This window comes from Eptatretus burgeri, chromosome 5 (genome assembly GCF_056783735.1).
Source record: "Eptatretus burgeri isolate ZD-2024b chromosome 5, Ebu_testis_v1, whole genome shotgun sequence".
Taxonomy (NCBI): Eukaryota; Metazoa; Chordata; class Myxini; order Myxiniformes; family Myxinidae; genus Eptatretus; species Eptatretus burgeri.
Genome location: NC_140965.1, coordinates 118,983,066 through 119,004,244, shown reverse-complemented (window position 1 = coordinate 119,004,244; position 21,179 = coordinate 118,983,066). Strand labels below are relative to the sequence as shown.

At 44.4% G+C, this 21,179-nt stretch overlaps 1 protein-coding gene across 4 annotated transcripts in view; it reads right to left on the bottom strand.

Moving 5' to 3' along the window:
• MICU1 (mitochondrial calcium uptake 1) overlaps positions 1 to 21,179 on the bottom strand; it is an 89,766-nt gene that overhangs the window by 32,625 nt on the left and 35,962 nt on the right. For all 4 annotated transcript variants that reach the window (XM_085883493.1, XM_085883492.1, XM_085883491.1 and 1 more), the window contains exon 5: positions 15,660 to 15,703. In XM_085883493.1, coding sequence (XP_085739619.1) covers positions 15,660 to 15,703 — 44 coding nt within the window. The remainder of the gene's footprint in view (positions 1 to 15,659; positions 15,704 to 21,179) is intronic.

Below are 21,179 nucleotides of genomic sequence, written 5' to 3'. Positions count from 1 at the left end.
CAGATTCTCTCTGCGAGGAAGCCTCGTGAGTGGAGAAGGCCAACAAGACGACCACATGCCTCGTGGTTGCAGCAGGTTGATCAGCATCTCAGGGAGATAGGGATGAGCCAGGCATCTGCCTGGGGGTGGCCAGACAGGCCCCTGGAGTACCGGCAGAAAGTGGATGCAGTGATGTGATGCTCTGGTGCATGCCCACATACCTGCCCTGACCTGACCCATAAAACCCTGAGATCCCCAAAAAACCCAAAAGACCCCCCAAAAAACTCAAGAACTTTAAAAGCCCCAAAAACAGTTTCGACTCAAAGACCTATTAGGATCCCATTTACCCTGCAGACCCTTAAAATCCTTTTTACCTTTAAGACCCTTTCAACACTTTTGACACCTTTACACCCCCCCCCCACCCTTTCATACCATTTAGACCTACAGAACCTTTAGACCTTTGCACCCCTGAAGTCCCTTTAGACCCTTTAGCCCTCAAAACTATTTCGACCCCTTGCACCTTTCAGACATGTAAGTCAGCTTGGACCCTTGACCATTTGCAGCTTAAGACCACATCAACCTTTTTCAACCCTTTTTGCATGGAAAAAGGATTAGACCCTTTCGACCCCTTAGACCCAAACTACTATTGGAACGCATCCTTGAGACACTTTGGCGTTTCGACTATCTGCAACCTTTCACACGCACACCACACAAACATCTATGGTCTTCTTGCAAAACAGGCGATCCTTTTTTCATCATGTAATGTGCAAACTGAACCCACCATTGTGTGGGTATTCCGCCAATAACAGTTAATAGTTTGTGCTGAAATCACAAACCATTATCTGGACACATAAAACTGCACAATCCTGAATATATTGCTCACCAGTTAATCTACAACATAAATGCCTTTTCCTATTAAAATTGGACCGACGGACGAGTTGTAAACAAACCCAAAATGTTATTTCCCACCGAATCAGGAACAGATCTGGACAATACGATGACACAGAGCAGGTCCATCATAAATACCTGAAAATGAACAACTCGCATAAAGAAAAATTCAATCGACCTGATAAATGAATCTGCCATTGGAATGATCAGGATTTGCATTCAGGTAACATGGACAAATTCAATGGTTTCACACCAGAAGTAGAATCGATACTCATGGGGCCTATCGATTTATTAGGTACATAAAGGAAATGGGAGCTTGGAGCAGGGACAAGTTTACAAAAGCAAAAGGAAGGCAAAGGGAAGGGGATAAGATTAAGATGAGGGAGTGTGGAGGTAATGGACAGAGAAAGAGGGGCAAGGGAGAATATTGCAAAGGAGAGAGTAGAAAGTGAAAGGAGGGAGGGAGGGGGTGGAGGGTCAAAACATCCCATACTTTACTTGCGTGCAATAAATATCTGGTCGAAGTGTTCTTCATAATCATCATCCTCATCATCATGCATCATCATGCATCATCATGCATCATGCTCTATGCAGGTCGTCGGTTCTGCCAAAGCTCTTTCTTGGTAAGAGTTGCAGTGTCGGACAGGTCGTCACGACGATGCGGGATCGTCGACTGTGCAGGAAATTGGAATTTAGTCAGGGTGCTGGGGATAGCTGGCTCGGTCTTCATGAAGGACCGCTCTCGACTGTCATCCTGGTGTGAAACCCCAAGGTGACAGTTTATAACAATCGGAGTTTCCGTGAAAGGAACTTCAAAGCAAGAGGTGGCCATGAGGTCCATTAGAGCCTGCACAATGGTATCCAACCAATGGTTGTTTGTCGATGCTCTATCTCTATTTTTAATGCTGAACATCAAGGAATTTACGCCTGTGTTGGCTTAGCGGTTAGGGTGACTGGCTTGGGATCTTAGGGTCCCGAGTTCGAACCCCGTTTGCCACTGAATTAACACCAGGTGGGATTGACTCTGCTCGTCATCCTTCTGAGGTCGGCGAAATGAGTACCAGTGTACTGGTAGAATGGTTGTATCGGTGCTGTCCTATGCCTGCAACCGCAGTGCGGTAATCTTCATCCTGATGAAGCAGCACTTTTATGGAAGGAAGGAGGAAGCAGCACAAACCATTAGTGAAGTCTGAAGTACAACTTGGTGGGGGGTTTCAACCACCGACCTCCCAGATACAGAGAGGACGCTCGAACCATTACACCGCCAAGGCCGGTTAAAAGGAATAGAAGGGAGCAAGCGGATAGCTGGGCCAAGGTTGAAACCCAGAAAAGACAGCTCAGAGGTGAGAGTTCATACCTCTAGGCTTTCCTGCCAGTCAAAATGTACTTCCAAGCAAAGTTAAAAAAAAAAAAAAAAATTTCAAGATGAATTCATAAAATGAATATAAAATAATGAGGCCAAAGTAAATGTAATGCAAGTGCGCCCTTAATAAATATTCATGCACCCTCAATTTGAATTTCATTTAAAATCCATAAATTTTGGTGTGCCAAAGGTACGGTGTACAGAATCATCACATGTATATTCTTCATCGCAACGGAGTCATGGTTCGCGGGTCCACTCGGACATTGGAGATCGGAGGTTCGAACCTCTGCCGAGTCGTACCAAAAACAATTTCAAATTGTGCGTGTTGCTTCCTTGTTTGGCGCCCAACATTTAAGGATAGGGCCACAAAACCACAGGGAGGCAACCACTCTGCAGGCTTGATCGGCCTAATGTCCTCCTCCAGTATTGAACTTCCTTGTAAGCGAAATATACATCCACCCACATGATTTCAATGACGATTCGATTGTTAAACATTTTGATTTGGATTGGAAAACAATGAAAAATTTACGCCAAATCGTAGCAAACAATGACAAAGTAATTTCACGCCAATTCCTGAACAACGACAAAGATTACGATTCAATCAGATAGAGGTTGTGTGGGCAACTTACAGCATGCCCCATCCTTGAAGGGTCGATGCACGTAAGCAATCAAGTTGTTCATAAAGCAGACCATGCAGGTAGAAATGGATAAGCCAAGGCAATGGAGAAAAAAAAAAAAGAACTAAAAATTCCACATGCAAAAAGGAATATTATATGCTAGTCTGGAATAGTGATACTCTACCTTTATAAAGTCCTGGACAAAGCAAAGCCAAGGATATATGAGGGAGGAAGAAGAATCATCAAATTGTGGCACAGCACGGGTCAGAGAAGTACGAGTACAAACAAATTTGTTAAACAAAGCTTTTCCTAAAAGTAGTGAAAGTCAAATCAATACCACGCTTCGAAGATGCAAGTCAGCGAACACAGAGAGCAAGTAATTACTGGGAAAGCCTGATGCCAACTGCTTGACAAACGAGTTTTCGGTCTTTATTCCAAGCCTTTGGAAGGCTCAAAAGCAGACAGGTCGCATGCAAAGACCCCCCCCACCTATTGATAGGCACAACATGACCACCATCAGCCGATTATGCAACGACAATGCATTGAATGCGAGTGAATTTGCATGACAGAGCAGCTCCACGACAAAAAAAAAAAGAAAAGAAAACAAACATCCATACAAATTTTTAACGTGTACTCATTCAACGTGGATGGGGTCGAGCATTCAGGCAGTTGATAAATTACGTTTCAATATGGATTCCTCATTAAACAACATTAACTCGGAGGACATTTGTTTAAAAGCAGGTGAACCATAGCCGTATATTTTATTACGACCAGTCAATATCAAGACAAATGCTGTGTCGAATGCTAATGGCTGCCTGTAAATGGTACTTAACATTATTGTGCTTAAACATCTGCAACATAGCCACTTGGAAGGCCCAACTAAGAATCGAGCCAAGGAACCCTTGATGCATCAGGTCAGGTATGGGAACATGCGCCAGAGCAGTGAGTCGCTGCGTCCACTTTCCGCCGGGACTCCAGGGGTCTCCATCTGGCCAATCCCAACCATATGCCTGGCCCATCCCAATCTCCTTGAGATGCTGATCAACCTGCTGCAACCACGAGGCATGTGGTCGGCCCATTGGCCTCCTCCACTCATGAGACTCCCTCGCTGAGAGAATCTGATGAGCAGGATCAGCGTCAGGAAAACGAGCCACATGTCCATACATCCGCAGCTGACGCTCACGGACTATGCAGGTAACAAATTTCATTTGAGTCTCTCTCAGCAACCGCTCGTTAGACACAAAGTCCGACCAGCGATAGCCAAGGATTCTCCGAAGAGACCTGGTACCAAGGGAATTAAATCTCCATCTCAGATCCTTGGTCAGAGTCCAAGTCTCACATCCATAGAGCAAGGCTGGAAGCACCAATGACCTGAAGACTCAGACTTTCGTCCTCCCACACAGATACCGGCAGTGCCACACCACATGATCCAGTGAATCCATGACTCCCCAGGCTCGACCCAGACGTCTGTTGACCTCTAGCTCACAGCCAGCAGAGACATGAATATCACTGCCGAGGAAAGTGAATCTCTCCACGACCTCAACATCCTCACCACAAACAGGCACAGACAGGATTGCAGCATCCAAGATGTCATTAAAAGCCTGGATCTTAGTTTTGACCCAAGAAACGCGTAATCCCAGTGGCTCCGACTCCTCATTCAGCACCTCGAGGGCCCCCAAAAGGATATCTAAATTCTCCGCAAAGATGACTGCATCATCTGCAAAATCAAGGTCAGAGATCTTGACATTCCCAAACGATGCACCGCAGCTTGATCTCCCCGACATCCTCCCCAGAATCCAGTCCATACAAGTGCTGAAAAGTGTGGGGGCAGTGCACACCCCTGACGAACTCCAGTAACAACTGGAATTAAGTCAGAGATGGTATCACCACATCTCACAGCACTCTCAGTACCAGAGTGGAGTTCGGACATCAGATCGATCAGTTTTGGTGGCACCCCACGAAGACCAAGAATCCTCCAGAGGGCATCCCGATTCACTGAATCAAACGCTTCACAGAGATCAACATAGGCTGCAAGCAGCCCCTGCCGAAACTCTCGTCTGCGTTCGGTGAGGACACGAAGAGCAAGGATACGGTCAATCGTTGACCTCTTTGGTGTAAAGCCTGACTGCTCAAGTCGATGATGGCGAACTTTATCCATAATTATCCGAGCAAAGACCTTGCCCTGCACTGAGAGCAGCGTCACCCCTCGGTAGTTGTTGCAGTCGTGGCGATCACCCTTCCTTTTCAAGAGAGGGACAACAAGGCCCCTCTTCCAGTCAGTTGTGATGATGCCTGTGATCCTGGCAGAGCACAGACCTGCATGCAACGACACGAGTGCAGCATTTCCACCAGCCTTGAGAAGTTCACCATGGATGCCACAGATCCCTGGAGCTTTACCCCATTTCAACCAGTTCACTACACCCTGTATCCACAAGCGAAGGTGGACCACAGTTGATTGGAGGGTCAGCAACAGGGATTGTAACACCCCTGATATCCAACTCGACAGCTGGGGGATCAGCCTGGTACAACCGCTCAAAGTAACCGGCCCAGCGGGCCTTCACTTCGGACTCCTCTGTCAAGAGTCTACCACCCTCTGCTCTCACTGCAGTTCACCGAGGGATGGGCTTGGAAGAATGTCATGCACAAATTCTCCTGTAAGCAGGAAGAGAATCACCTGACCCCAGGTGATGCTCTGCCCCCTCACAGATTCCTCGCACAAAGGCCTCCTTGTCCACCCTTAGCACACGTACAGTTTTACGCCTCAGCTCCCTGAACAGCTCAGCAAAGCCATTCAGCCTGGCCCTGCGACTCTGGTCAATGGTATCCATTGTCCATCGAGACAAAATTCTTCTTTGCCCTACGGTGAGTTCCAAACATTCACCAGCAACATCAATGCGTACAACACCAGGAAATGTCTCAAAACAGACATCCTACATTACATAATTGCACTACTCGGTTGATCGACCGCGTTTTTGGAATTTTATTATTTTTTTTTTTAATGATCAAGAACGCAATCCTGAACATCATGAATGATGTTCCAATTTAGACAATGCAAATGGCACATATAGAACTTGCTTGAAAACAAAGCATGGGTCTTGAACAAGAAGGTGACATTTACAGTCATTATTTATCCAAAGTTCGAGAATAAACCGGCTTGGAGTACACGTCAAGTGTCCAAATGAGCCAGAGACGTCTGCCAGGATGGAGGATCTATATTTTTACCCGCTCGGGGTTTCAAGCTTCCTGTTCGGCTCACCCAGAGGGGGTGTGCTTGACCTGTCGGCCAAGGTGGCGAAGGAAATATCATACAATCCAAAGTTTAGTGGCATTGCCAAGGGATGAAAAATTTTGGTCGTGAACCCATGAAATGGCAGAAGTGTCGATCTTGTTTTCAAATGTGTGTTGATGAAACATATATATACATATATATATATATATATATATATATATATATATATATATATATATATATATATATATATATATATATATATATATATATATATATATATATATATATATATAGTAAAAAAAACAAAACAAAATCCTTTTGTGTTGACATTTTCTACCAAACACTTCATGTGCAACATAAAACCCACTGTGTACAAGTCAATGGAATATCATGGGATGAGGATAATCTCAAGAGATTACAGTGAATGGCAACACGAAGAAAAGTGAGTTATTTTACTTGATGCAATTCCTACAAACAAGCTCGTCCGGACTCTTCGTGTGTAAACACTTTTCTGTTGCCTCGGATGGCCATTCTGGTTGCGTCGGCTTGGACGGGCTTCATGAAACAGGTATGGTTGAGTAAGGAGTTAAGAAAAAACAAAAACAAATCACTCAGAATAGAGACGGGCAAGGATACTGGACCAGCATTTGAGTGGTTGTGGGTTGAACTGCATCAAAAAAAAAAAATCAGGATTACTGAAAATTTGGTTTCTAAGCATCTAGTAGTTCGTCTCGGAATAATGTACAACGTTGGACTCTCAGTTTCAAACCAGATAGTTCATGAATGACCTTTCGTGAGGGAGTTAATTGCCTGCATGAGTCTGGTAACCATGTTGTCACAGAAAAGTTACCTGCCTTTGTTTATTTATAATGAGCAAATACAACCCGTCGCTTCGCCGACGAGGGTCTCAAGGGGGGGGGGGTGGGGAGTGGAAGAGAGGAAAGAGAGAGACATAGACAGAGACAGAGAAAGGTGAGGGGTGTTGGTGGGGTTAGTAAAGACAATGATGTGTTATGCTTAATGACTGAAAACAAACAAACAAAAACACACACACACACACACACACACACACACACACACACACACACACTTTATCATGTAATCCGCTGGCACATCTGTAAAAACTTTGATGTCCCAGTTCCACAAAATCCCATGAACCAAAAGCAAGGACTGAAAACATGAACAGAAATTAACTGGGATGTTCAGGACGAGGCAATAAAAAGACCCCGCTCCCCCGGTCATCACAGACATTTTCACTCCACTTTGTTGGTCGCATCACAGTGGAAACATACCATTTTAAACTACAAACAAAAAGTCTCACTGCATATGTGGAAGAAGCAATAAGGTATGAAATTGCACGATGATAGTCAATACATGTACGTGGATGTCGATATGAATATATACACACGTCCATTGAGGTGATCAAGACAAACAGAAGCTGCTCTTTTGACTATCAGCAAGAGTAGAATCAGAGCTTAACAAGAAAGAGCAGTCCTGAAGACAAATGACAATTCGATTTGTACAAACGGTACAAAAAGGCTTTGGAAAACAATTCTCCCGACACTCGAGACATTACATGTATGTATGTATGTATGTATGTATGTATGTATGTATGTATGTATGCATTGTGCACCACAAAGAAGATATTCAATTTAAGGTCATTTATTCACACAATTAGGCTACTCACAGTCATGAGAAGGGCAATTTCACAGAACATATCTCATGAGATTGGGAATCGAACGTCGTTTCGACTGACTTCACACCGGGTAGGTGTTGACATAACTTTGATGGAGACCGGTTATGCCCGAGAGACGGCGCGGCCTGACTGTCGGCGACCGAGACAGTCAACAAGCTGACAGGGAAGGTCGTCGGTAAAGATTGTTTAAAAAAAAAAAATCAAAGTTTACATTATGTGGAATTTCAACAGGTACCTATTTGCGATGTTGTCTTGTCAAGCTGTTGATCTTTAAAAACAGAAAAAGAAAAATTAATGATCTGATGGAAAGGGATATTATTGCATTCCGTTATGATTGGGGAAATATTTAAAATATCAAGAGTTGTGTTTAATTGAACCTTTCCGTTTCGAGAACATTCACGACAAAGTGGCTAAAAACAAAACGACGACAGAGTAGAGTTTCACCTGTTGAATACATAAACTATAAACAGGAAAAATGTAATGTTCGGGGAGTAATTTTGGAGGGAGTGAAGACAGAAGGAAGATCAGGAGGTGGGAAAAGGGGATCGGGGTCTGAATGGGGATAAATCTGGGAAGTGCAAGTTGAGGCTGAATCCTTTTGTTGGAATTTAATAAATAACGAAGGTTAAGTTCAAAATTTGCATGCTCATAGATCATCATCATTATGTAATGAAGACGATGGTGGAATTAATTTGTAAATTTTCCTAATTAATTATAAAATATGCTAATATTATGCATTTTTCAGGGAAATCTACAATTCTGATCATTGCGTACATGAGATTGCATGAAAAAGGAATGATATTTAAAAAAAAAAAAAAAACTTTTAAAAAATTTCTCAAGCTGGAAATCATGATGTTCAGGCACTGTTGTCAACATAACGCAATATAAAGTAATTTGCAGGAATATCCACTACCATTTCATTTCCAGAACTCAGGGAATGGTTATTTCACAATTTGTCATGAGAATCAAGTGTCGTCATGACATTTTTCTGATTTCTATCGTTTGAGGATTTTTTTTTTTCATTTATTATGTATTTTGTTTCAAATTTCATGAAATAAGCTAAAAAAAAAATACTCAGAATAAATTATTGTGAAATCATTTTACACCAGCAATACCTGAGTGCATGCAGCGCTGGATTTATGGTGGTTGAGGCCCCGGGTACACATGGGTGGTAGTGGCCCTTTCTGCCACCAACGATAACGTAAAGCACTGGTTTTCAACTTTTTTCACTCACTGATGGCACCCTAAAATCTTATATCTTATTCTGTGGAACCCCTATTCAATTTTCTATTTTTATAGTTGCCTTAAGAACATTACATGCTCCACAAGTTAAATTATTTGAATTAAATACGTTATTGCAGGAGTGTTTTTGCGGGCTTTTATTACCAACGATGGACTCCAGACAAATGAAGATTGGCAAAGCTTACAATTAGTCTGTCAAAAAGATATTGTATTACTGTAACAACTTCCAAGCTACATTTGATTTGATTCGGGTAATGGAACTATAAGTAAGGAAACGAGCAGCATTGCTTTATACTGTACGGGATGTTCCTGGTATCGGATTCCGCCAAAGCAGAAAGTAAAGTAAAAATCCCTCGAACAAGTGAATGCGGACGATATTAGCGAAACAATTTCCAACTGGACTTGTCAAATATCCATTAAATGCCCAACTGTTGTCGCAAATTTGCTACAATGGTTCGTATAGGGTTGATTCATAACAACAAATTAATAATCCTGGATGAACCCTTGGGTGGTGGAGGCCCCGGGGCAAAAGCCCTGGTTGCGCCAACAGATATCTGTTGAGCTCTGGCTCACAGCCAGTAGGACGTGGATATCACTGCAAAGGTAAGTGAATCTCTCAGTGACCTCAACATCCTCGCTACATACAGGTAAAGACACGATAGCAGCATCCAAGATGTCTTTGAAAGCTTGGAACTTAGTTTTGACCCAAGAAACCCATAATCCCAGCGGCTCAGACTCCTCATTCAGCACCTCGAGGGCCCCCAAAATGATAGAGGGCCCCCAAAAGGATATCTACCCAAAAGAGTCTCCGCAAAGATGACTGCATCATTTGCGAAATCAAGGTCAGAGATCTTGATATTCCCAAATGATGTGCCACAGCTTGATCTCTCTGACATCGTCCCCAGAATCCAGTCCACACAAGTGCTGAAAAGTGTGGGGCCCAGTACAGACCACTGCCGAACTCCAGTACCAACTGGAAATAAGTCACAGATGGTATCACCACATCTCACAGCACACTGAGTACCAAGTACAGTTCAGACATCAAATTGATCAGGTATGGTGGCACCCCACGAAGACCAAGAATTCTCCAGAGGGCATCCCGATTCACTGAATCAAGCGCTTTACAAAGATCAACATAAGCTCCATGCAGCCCCTGCTGAAACTCTCCTCTGCGTTCGGTGAGGACACGTCAACCGTTGACCTCTTTGGTGTAAAGCACTGCTCTGGACGCTGGTGCTGAAGCAGATGGTGTCGAACCCTATCAAGAATTATCCGAGCAAAGACCTTGCCCAGCACTGAGAGCAGAATCACCCCTCGGGAGTTGTTGCAGTCTTGACGATCACCCTTCCCTTTCCAGAGAGGGACAACAAGCCCCCTCTTCCAATCAGTTGGGATGATGCCTGTGTTCCAGGCAGAGCACAAAACTGCATGCAACAACACGAGTACAGCATTTCCACCAGCCTTGAGAAGTTCAGCATGGATGCCACAGATCCCTGGAGCTTTACCCCATTTCAACCGGTTCACCATAGCCTGTATTTACACAAAGGAAGGTGGACCACAGTTGATTGGAGGGTCAATAATAGGGATTATAAAACCCCTGACATCTGATAGATCAGCCTGGTCCAACCGCTCAAAGTACCTGGCCCAGCGGGCCTTCACTTCGGACTCCTCTGTCAAGAGCCTACCACCTTCTGCTCTAACTGCAGTACACCGAGGGATGGGCTTGGAGGAATGCAATGTGCGAATTCCCCTGTAAGCAGGATGAGAATCACTTGACCACAGGTGATGCTCTACCCCCTCACGGATTCCTCACACATGGGCCTCCTTGTCCACCCTGAGTGCATGTAGAGTTTTACACCTCAGCTTCCTGAACAGCTCAGCTGAATCATTCAGCCTGGCCCCATGACTCTGTTCAATGGTATCCAGTGTCCCTTGAGACAAAATTCTTCTTCGCCCTATGGTGAGTTCCAAGACATCTTCCGGCAACATCAAGGACGGTGGCCTTGAAAGTAATCCCCAACTCTTCAGGACCCCCCAAAGCACCCAGACACCCCAAATCTCCACTCAGCTTGTTCGCAAGCTCCTCGGCTACCCTCGCATCCTTGAGCTTGCCAACATCCAACCTTGGCTGGGATGATACCATCCTCCTGGATTTAAGCTGAAAATTTAGAGTTGCTACAACAAGCCTGTGGTCAGTATTGAGGAGCTGAGCACTCCGGTAGACCCTGCAGTTCTGGATCGTCCTCCGGCGACCATCAATGAGCACATGGTCAATCTCCTTTTCAACACCACGAGCGTTGGAATACAAAGTCCAGCGATGAGCTTGTGGGTGCTGAAACCATGAACCAGCCACACCAATTCCACGACTTCTTGCAAAGTCAAGGAACTTGGTGCTATTCTGGTTAACAGTTCCAGACCCATGGGGACCAACACGCGTCTCATAACCATAAGTCTAACTCAGTCATAACATGTCATCTCATCGCATGACTAATTCAGGGGGGTGGACACTTATCCAACCAATATATTCTAGTTGTGTTTATTAATTAATTTTCTGAAAATTGTAGAATTTGTTTTTTCACTTGGAAGTTGTTGGTTATGACATACAAGTAAAAGGTGGAAAAACAATTCTGATTTAATGCAATTTAATTCCAGGCTACAAGGTAACAAAAGGTGAAAAAATTGAAAAGGGGTGTCGACTTTCTTTCGGCACTAAATTATTTTTGAAACTTTCACCCCGCATCGTTTGGAAATGCATATGCAAATGTACTCAATCAGATCATTTGCACCCATAGTTTTATTCACAGTCCAAGGACCAGTTAAAGTCCCTCCACCACCCCCATCCCCACCCCCACCCAACTATGAAGGACTGGTCCTGCTCCAGTGAAACATGGCACAAATGTCAGTTCTTCTCTTTACAGTCTCGAACCAGCAACAGATTTTCTCCAGTAGTTTGTGAGTTTCCTGATGCCATCGGAATACACTGGATGTTTTTTGGGGATGCGAAAGTTTGATGAAAAGGAAAAACTTACGACTCCTCTTGGGACATAATCAGACAACCAGTGACAAGAACAGCATTCTGCACCAAAATGCATTTGTAGGCAGGAGGGGGAGGGGAGTGGGGATATGTATTCAAAGGGTAGCTACAATGCGTAGTTAGGAAGTATTGTTTGTTTGAGCCGTGATCATCTCGATGTATTAAGTAGGGACGTAGACGAGCAAATTTGTCTAATAAATGTGCATTTCTGAAAAGGAGAAATGTGCAATCGTCAAGTGAATAGCGAGGAAAAGGTATTGGGTAAGTTGCCTTTTGTGTTTCCCTTTGACACAACAGTGACGAGCTATATGAGAAGTGTACATTGTCCAGAGAGGGAGGGACATGTTGCACAACTCCGTGAATAACAGGCTGAGAGATAGCCAATGGGAGAGCCTGGAAGCTTCGAGAAGGGGAGGACACCACGTAAAAAAGTGGAGCCAGAGTGAGAGCAAGCGACCGACTTGTAAAGGAGGAACGATCAAGCGGGGACGTTCGTGACTCGGTCGAGTTTCCACCGACCATTCCCATGTTAACTCGGTGCTCGGGATCGAGAAGAAAGAAAGAAGAAGAGAGGACGGTGAGAAGTTGGTGGACCATCATTTGTCGGTCGTGGTTGGAGTTGAGTCGCGGTTGGACCGGCGGAGCTACGTGCGACCTCTTTGCTGCGTAAAAGAGCCAGTGGAGCACGATCCGAGAGGGTCGATCTCAAGCTAGGTTCATTTGCCGCTGTCATCCCTCACCTTCATCTGCCTCCTTCCTTCACTTCTCTCCTCGACCAAATAGTGCCGGGCTTGTAAAGACGGGAGAAAGAGAAAGGATTCACTGTTGTGCGTGTGTGTGTGTGCGTGGTTGTGGTGCTGTTGAAAGGGAGGTTTGTATTTTCTGTACTTCATTTATCAGTTTTTCCTTCTTGCCAATTTATCATGAACTACTTCGGGTCCCCTCCGCCCCAAAGAAAATCTCAACATTCATCCCCCCATGGTCTGCTCCTCTTGCCGGGTTTGCTTCTTTATTGTAAATTTGATAAACGAATACGTGTCACCTTCCTCATCATGTTTGCCTTCGAGTAATTTGGACCGCCGGGATTGGTCTTAGAAGCAACGCCTCGAGATTATAACCATTTCAAATCTACTGGAAGACCTGACATTTACGGGTACCCGTTAGTGGTGCCTGTGAACATGACATTTGGTGTCAGGAGCGAGATATTTGGACTTTAGAAATTCATGGTGTCAGGCATTTAGACCGACTAAACCGAGATAAAAGTGTGCAAGCTCGAGGAAAGTTTTTTTTTCTCTTTTTTGATGGGATTTTTATTTCCCACGTGGCAAACAGGACCTTGGCACAATGGTGGATGTGCGAGATGTGGTTGTGGAGGAAGGCCATGTAACTGGCAGCGAGTCGAAAGGGGAAGATCTGAATCAGAAGGGTATGCGGCAGCAGGTTGAGGAATGGGGAAAGCTAAGGAAACAAGGGATTAATTTGACAGAAGAGGTAAAGGGAATGGAAACTCGTTTCGATGAGCGGAAAATCATGGGCAAAGAGGTTGGTAATGGGGATGTACAGTAGATGAAGGCCTGTGGGAGATGTGCATGGCAGGTACAGTGAGTGGGTTGGTAATGGAGCAGCTGCAGGCCTGGGACAGAGCCCTGAAGGAGGAGGTTGCACAGGCTCAAGAGAATCTGCAAGAGGAGGTGTCGGTCAATTAAATGTTTGAAGGATGAGATGAAATCGACTCAAGGGATCCTCACCACAAGACATATTTTGGCTCCGGAGGATCCGAAGGGGAGTACACAGCCACAAGGGTGTTTGATCCCCAAGCTGGATTCAAACTTAGGGGAAATCGGGAGTGCAAGTCTCTAGGAAAACAACCCCCTGGTAAATTTTGATGGGTCAGGGAGCCTTGAAGCCTTCATGACACAATTTGAATGCGTTTCTCGGCTGAACGGGTGGAACGAGCAGGAGCATATGGGGAATTTTGTGGCGACTTTGTGGGGGGGGGGAGGGGATGTGTTAAACATGGCCCTAGAGGGGATGTCGACCAGTACTCGCATTCGTGATGCCCTGAGCTGTCGGTTCGGGTTAGCAGCAAATTGGAATCTGGTGCAGGCTCAGCTCCAGCACTGCAGGTTAAAGCCAGGCGAGATGCTGCAGGAGCTGGCTCAGAACATCTACCAATCAGTGAGGATCGCATATCACGACCTATCAGTGGAGGCATGGAATATATTGGCATGAGAGAAATTTTTAGCAGTTCTTCCAGATCCTGAAGTCAGAGCTCTAGTGGAGCTGTAATATCCGCCCACTGTTCATCAGGTGGCTGAGTGTGCGGTGAGGCTGGCCTCGTGGAGGCGGCCGAGTCGGAAGCCTGAGAGGCCGATGGTGAGAGTCCGGCAGGCGGAGGTTCAGGATCGGTAAGAGCGGCTGGGGGAATTAGACACTGCCCGAATGCTGAAAGATTGGCCAGCAACTGTCAAATTTGATGAAGGGTAATCTTGCAACAAGTGTGCCACATCAGGGCTGTCCGCAGATGCCGTACGGTTCGGTGACGGCCATGAGGGGCCAAAACCAGAAGGGACAGTGCATGGGTACCCACGTGGGTCTTTCATGGGGAGTTGTTTCCAGTGCGGGCAAAGAGGACACATGCGGCGACATTGCCGGAGCCCGGCCATGGTGAGACCCTCCCTCTGGGTCTCCAATTCCGGGAAGGATGAATCCTCCAGCCAGACCATGATGTGTGACCTCTTTGCTGTGTTAAAGAACTGGCGGAGCTACGTGCGACCTCTTTGCTGTGTTAAAGAGCCTGTAAAACACGAGTCGAGAGGCTCGATCTCGAGCTGGGTTCTTCTGCCGCCGTCGTCCTTCACTACTCTCCGAGCGACCAAATGGTGCCGGGCTTGTGAATATGGGAGAAAGAAATAATTCACTGTTGTATGTGAGTGCGATTGCATGTGTGTGGCGCCAAAGAAAGAGGGGTTTGCATTTGCTGTACTTCCTTTATCATTTATATTTATTTCTTCTTGCCAATTTATCGTGAACTGCTTCATGTCCCCTTCACCCCAGAGAAATTCCTGTTTGTCCCCCACGGCCCTCTCCTCTTACTGAGTTTGCCTCTTTATCGTTAATAAAAGCTATTGATTATTTGATAAACGAATGCACGTCACTTTCCTCATCATGTTTGCCTTCGAGTAATTTGGACCGCCGGGATTGGCCTTGTAAGTAACGCCTCCAAAGGAGTTTATAACCGTTCAGCATCTACGGGCAAGACCCGACATTTACAGGGACCCATTAGTGGTCCCCCGTGAACGTGACAATACACTCATACAACCTTTTCCTTTGAAGGGTTACAAAGGATTCTTCAACTTGAAGAGAAAGTTACAATGACACAAAAAAAATATATATATGGACTAGTCTGCTCTGGATCACAATCTGAAAATAATACACAGGATGATATTCTGAGGTTCTAATGGTGCAATACTCAATTCCAAGTGAGATAACATTTATAATAATGTGATAATATGCAACAAGCAAGTGAGAATAAAGAGCGCAAGAAACACACAAAACACTGAAGATCGAGGTCGAGCTTCGTTAAGCAGTTTGACACAAGTTCTCACCTTTCCATCATGTCTCTTGACAATAAACTGATCCAAGCCCAGATCTAGTAAGGAGACAAATATCATGACATCATGCAATTACATTCCAAGACTGACTCCACAATCAATCATTCATACTAAACACCTATTTCCCAATAAAAGCCTAAACATCATATCCTGAAACAAGGTTAAGGCTCACAAGGCATTTTATTTCAATAATTATAAAGAATGACGACACGCTTGCCTAATAAAAGGAAATTTAGAGCAAAGGTTCACAAACTAGTATCAAGCTGCACATAATACCACCGCTACAAAACCAAAAGGATTCATAAGGACACCTTGCAAAACGTTGCGAACAATGATTACATCACGCACGCACGGGATTTGAACTGGGGTACCCAGCAACGTGGGCCATCACATCACATCAATTTCTGCAAGAATTCACTGATCTAAAGGTAAAATACACTCACAAGCAATCCAAATACAAAACAGCATATCACTATGAAAATGCATCACTACACAGATCCAATTTCAACTGTACCATAATGTCTGCTTTTCTGGCATCGTTTCAAAATAATAATAATAATACCAACAAGAAAGCATCTCGAAATTCAAAGTCTGTCCACATCTGCTTTGTAAGTTAAAAAAAAAAATGTACATTTTTACCTCCACCACTGAAGGTGGATGGAGGTCAAGTTTTCACTCCTGTCTGTCTGTCTGTGTCAACAGGGTATCTCAAAAGGTTCTGGACAGATTCAGCCGAAATTTGGTGGAGACGTTGGGTATATGACAAGGACAAAATGATTAGATTTTGATGAAGATCTGGATACTGGAATTTTTAAACGATTCATCATCATTGAAATATCAGGGCAAAAACAATATAGAGCACAATGCCTCAAAAAGTTATGGACAGATTTGGATAAAACGTGGTGGGCTGGTTGGGTGGATGACAAGGACAAATTGATTCCATTTTGATGAAGATCTGAATTCTAATCCAGATACGAGAATCTTTTAATTTTTTTTTTCCAAGTGATTCTTCACCATTGAGATGTAGGGCCAAAAACGATATAGTACAGCATGATATCTCAAAAAGTTGTCAATGGCAAGGTGAATAATTTGGTTTGGTGACAATGAAAGGGAACACCAAGAAGGAACCTGAAGAAGTAAAGAGCATAGATGGAGTAATCAGGAGGAACCTGGATCGGATTTGGGTTTCAGCCGCTACTCCACGATCCTCAAACCCAACCAGGCGCAGCCAAGTGAGACTTGCAGAAACATTTCTGCGAGAATTCACTTCTCCTTAGAGAGACAGATAACAAAAGAGAGGAATAGAAGGTAAAAGAGATGAAAGATGTTTTATTTTATTTTTTTTAAAGAAAGAAAGAAAGAAATAGAATGAATAAAGAGAATTGTGGAATTTTTTTTTAGAAAGAAATGTGAAAATGTGAAAGGAACAAAAAAAAAAAGTCAGGAAGAACCTGGACAGATAGATTTCAGCAGTTACCCCCCAGGCTCAAACGCACCAACATGGACAGGAACAAGAACAAGCCGATTCGATTTTGGTTCAGGTCTGGATCCAGATTTGGGCGATCGGTGGGATACAAAACGTAAACTGTTCAGCCTGGCGGCGGGATGCTCTCTCCCAAGTGCTGTTCTCATATTCATTTGTGTTCTCCATATTCTAAAAATAAAGGTTCAGTGAAAATTTGATGACAAATGTTCAAATGGTAAAAATGTTATGCCCTGGACAGGCAGTCATTCGGAACCATTATTATTATTATTATTATTATTATTATTATTATTATTATGTGCCATTATTGTTATTATTATGGACCATTCATATTATCACATCACTCTGTGTTTACTGAAGAAGCCCTGAACACTTTTGATGGTTTCCCAACCAAGAAATAAGCAGTTTCCAGGGAGGGGTCTCCATGTTATCACGCTTTTCCGCCGAGCAAACGCATTCCTGGAACTAATCTCCAAAGCGATTAGCTCGCTAATCAATGGCTCGCTCGCTGAAAATGTGAAATTTTATTTTCCACGACGTTTCCCCTTTTTGTACGATCTTCCACTATGCGACCTGTCACTTTGGCATAAATAAATATAAATAAAAATGAAACGTTTCATTTTGAAAAGTTTCTTCAACCATTTCATGGATTGCTTGGCGAAGCCACTTGGTGCGCGTTCTTCAAGCTTCGATAAATGGCGATGCCGCGGTTCCATACTGGAGGCAGGAAGGCAAAATAAATAATATGATCACAATGAGTAAAGAAAATTTTCAGTTATGAAGTAACGAATCGCCACATCATGGCAGGAAAGCCGAGAGGTACGCATGCTCGCTCTGTGTAGCCTTGGTTCGAATCCCGACCCAGCTATAAACTGTCATCCCGGTGTTTGACAGGCAGGATTCATCATCAATGCGTGTGTGCGCCATCGCTCGGATGGACGTTAAACCGGGCGTCTGATCTGCTTCTCTCTCTTCCCTCCCCTCCCCACCACTCCCCTTGCTCCCCCAACCGTCGATGCATTTGGGTGGTGGCCGGCTCGCTGAAAATGGGCAACTATATATTATGTGACATTTCCCCTTTTTATACAATCTTCTTTCATGAAATGACGAGTCACTTTGGCATAGATAAATATGTACAAAACTAGAAGGGCACTCAGTAGAGCACTTACCTCCACCACATCCATTGATCCACAAGAACATATCAGGCCCAATAAATTTTTGAAATATCATGCTGATTGTCTGTAGTAAATGGACAAACGTTCCCTGTTGGAGATTGGGTGGAAAAAGTGCATCGATGGCCATGTTCATGGTGCCAAAAGTAGACTCCTTTCGTGCCGTGTCAACCTGTAATACTGTTGGACCCCATTATTCGCGGAGAATACGATCCTGGAAAATTACACGAATAGCGGGGCCTTGTTTCAATGGAAAAAGGAAGTGATAGGTTCGTCTACGGTTTGCAATTAATGAGGGACAAAAAAAATAAATAAAAATTACGTGAAAAAACGAAAAAAAAACCACAAATACCTGAAGCGCAGGGTCGCGAATGTCGAAGCAGGTCGCATTTTATAAACCGTGAATACGCGGGGTCCACGAATAACGAATCCACGAATAGTGCAGTCCAACAGTATTTCATCGTCTACACGAATAGATGTCAATGTGTGTCAGTCCATCCGTCTAATCCAGAACTCCAAAACCATGAAGCCGAGCAGCCACAAACTTTGCATGCATACTCAGGGAACTCCAAGGTGGGGCATGTATGAAAACTCAGTGTTTGGGTTAAGTTAAACACCCATTTTGAAGATGATTAACGGCCTTATTTAATTATATCCTTTCTCAAGGCGCATCCTCGGTCACATCACTCTCTCTCGCTGGGGTCTTAATTCGCCATTTTATTCGGCATTCTTGTGTGCAACAATACCTCGACTTGGAACAGGCCGCAACGGTTTATTAACGATAAAGCGCTCAAATCGTTTTGTTTCGTTTTTTCCCCACTTTCCTCACTCACATCATCAAATGCCTGATCTTCATACCGATGAATCGCTGGATACATCACTTTTGTCGGTGCTATATTTTTCAAATTAGGAGCTTGGAGCAATTTCATGCGTTTTATGATGTTATTTTCCATGATGTACTCTCACGGACCAAATAAAGTACATCATCATAATATTATTTCCGTTTTGAGGATTGGATCTGGAGGGAATCTAAAAATGTCATGAAATTGGCGATAGTTAATTTTTTGTGGGTATGTGCCATTACCAATCAGCTTGCTATCGCTTGCCAAGCTAGCCATTCCTTATCAACCATTTCATTAGTGAGCTTGCTTGATAAATTACACCACTTGCCTAGTGCCACACATTGGCTGCGACAGGAGAGGAAGTCTGCGAGCCATGAGTGACGATGACCTTGGATACCACAGGAAGAGTTTGGTGAGCAGGGCCGTGTGCCAGACCGTATCAAAAGCATGCAATATCTCAAGGGATATGGCTCTGATTTCATGTCTGGCATCGACTCCCTCCATCCATTGTTGGGAGAGCAGAAGCATCATTTCCAGGGTGGAGTGATCTGGTCTGAAACCAAATTGATGATCGGAAATCAAGCCATTGAAGAAGCAGAAGGATTGTATGTCTGAAGCGAGAATGGATTCCATAACCTTGCTGATGATTGGGAGAAGGCTGATTCGTCTGTAGTTGCAGGGATCTGTTTTTGCACCTTTTTTATTCAGGGCAGTAATGTTTGCTGATTTCCAAGCGGATGGCAGGTGACCTTGAGCAAATGAGAGGGGGATTGTAAGAGAGAGAGGGTGAGCAAGAGCAGAGGAGCAGGTTTTTAGGACACGTGGGCTGATGCCGTCTGGACCAGTTGCAGAATCTTCATCGAGGTTAACAGCAAGCTCTCCACCTTGTCAGAAGAAAAGGACACAGAGTCCAGGGACAGCTGGGTGTGACTGGATAAGGTGAGTACAGAAAGTGATGGGTTTTGGACACAAGATTTTGATGCAAACACCGAGTTTAGGCATTCAGCCTTTTCACGTGCGGTATCAGCAGTGTGGCCATTTGAGGTAAGGGAGGGGATGGAGGGGGAACATACAACAGATACAGATTTCATGAGACGCCACCAGGATTTGGCAGAGAGAGAGGTTTGAGAGTTCAGACTTGAGATTAGAAAGATGTTGTTTTCTGGCTCTCCTGAGGGTAGATACACACTTGTTCCGAGCTTTGTGGAAGGAACTGAGATTACCCTCAGTTGGGTTTGCTTTCCATGAGGCAAAGGCAAGTTGTTTCAGGACAACTGCCTCGCCACAAGCTTCAGTGAACCAAGGACGGGAGGAAGGATAGGACAACTGAAGACGAGAGGGGATAAATCTGTGCATGAGGGAGAGCAAGTTTCTTTGAAAGAATTCCCAGGATGAGTTGATGTTGGAGAAAGTAGCGATAGGAGACCAGTCTATAAGTTTGAGGGCTGCTTGGAGACCCTTCCAGTTGGCTTGGCTGAAATGCCAGACCCGACGGCGCTGAGGTGGTTCTCTGATAAGTCAGAGAGATGTCCAATTTGACAAGCAAGTGGTCAGAAGAACCGATTGGAGCGGAGGGAGAGCAGCAGATATTTTCATGGAAATTTGTCAAAATCAGATCCAGAAGAGATGAAGTACCATTGGTTTAGATCGATGTTGGGAAGTTGACCGATTGAGTCAGTCCTAATGAAGCGCAGAAGTCTTTTGCTGACGTGCCATGGCAGGTGAGAGTGGTACCCACACCCAGCAAACTGGCATGATGGCAATTGAAGTCACCACATATGAGGAAGAGAGAGTTTGGATGAGAGGATAGAAGTTGGTCCATGTTTTTGGATAGTGAGGTGTAGATGGAATCATCAGTTAGGTGGACGGTACATTCCACAAATAAACATGAGGTGGGAGTGGAGGGGAAGCCGTAGCCAGAGGTATTCCTGGAGGTGTGGGGGAGTGAGGGCAGTGCATGGAGAGTGAGGAACAGAATCTTTGATGAAGAGAGCAACTCCTCCACCAGGACAAGGCT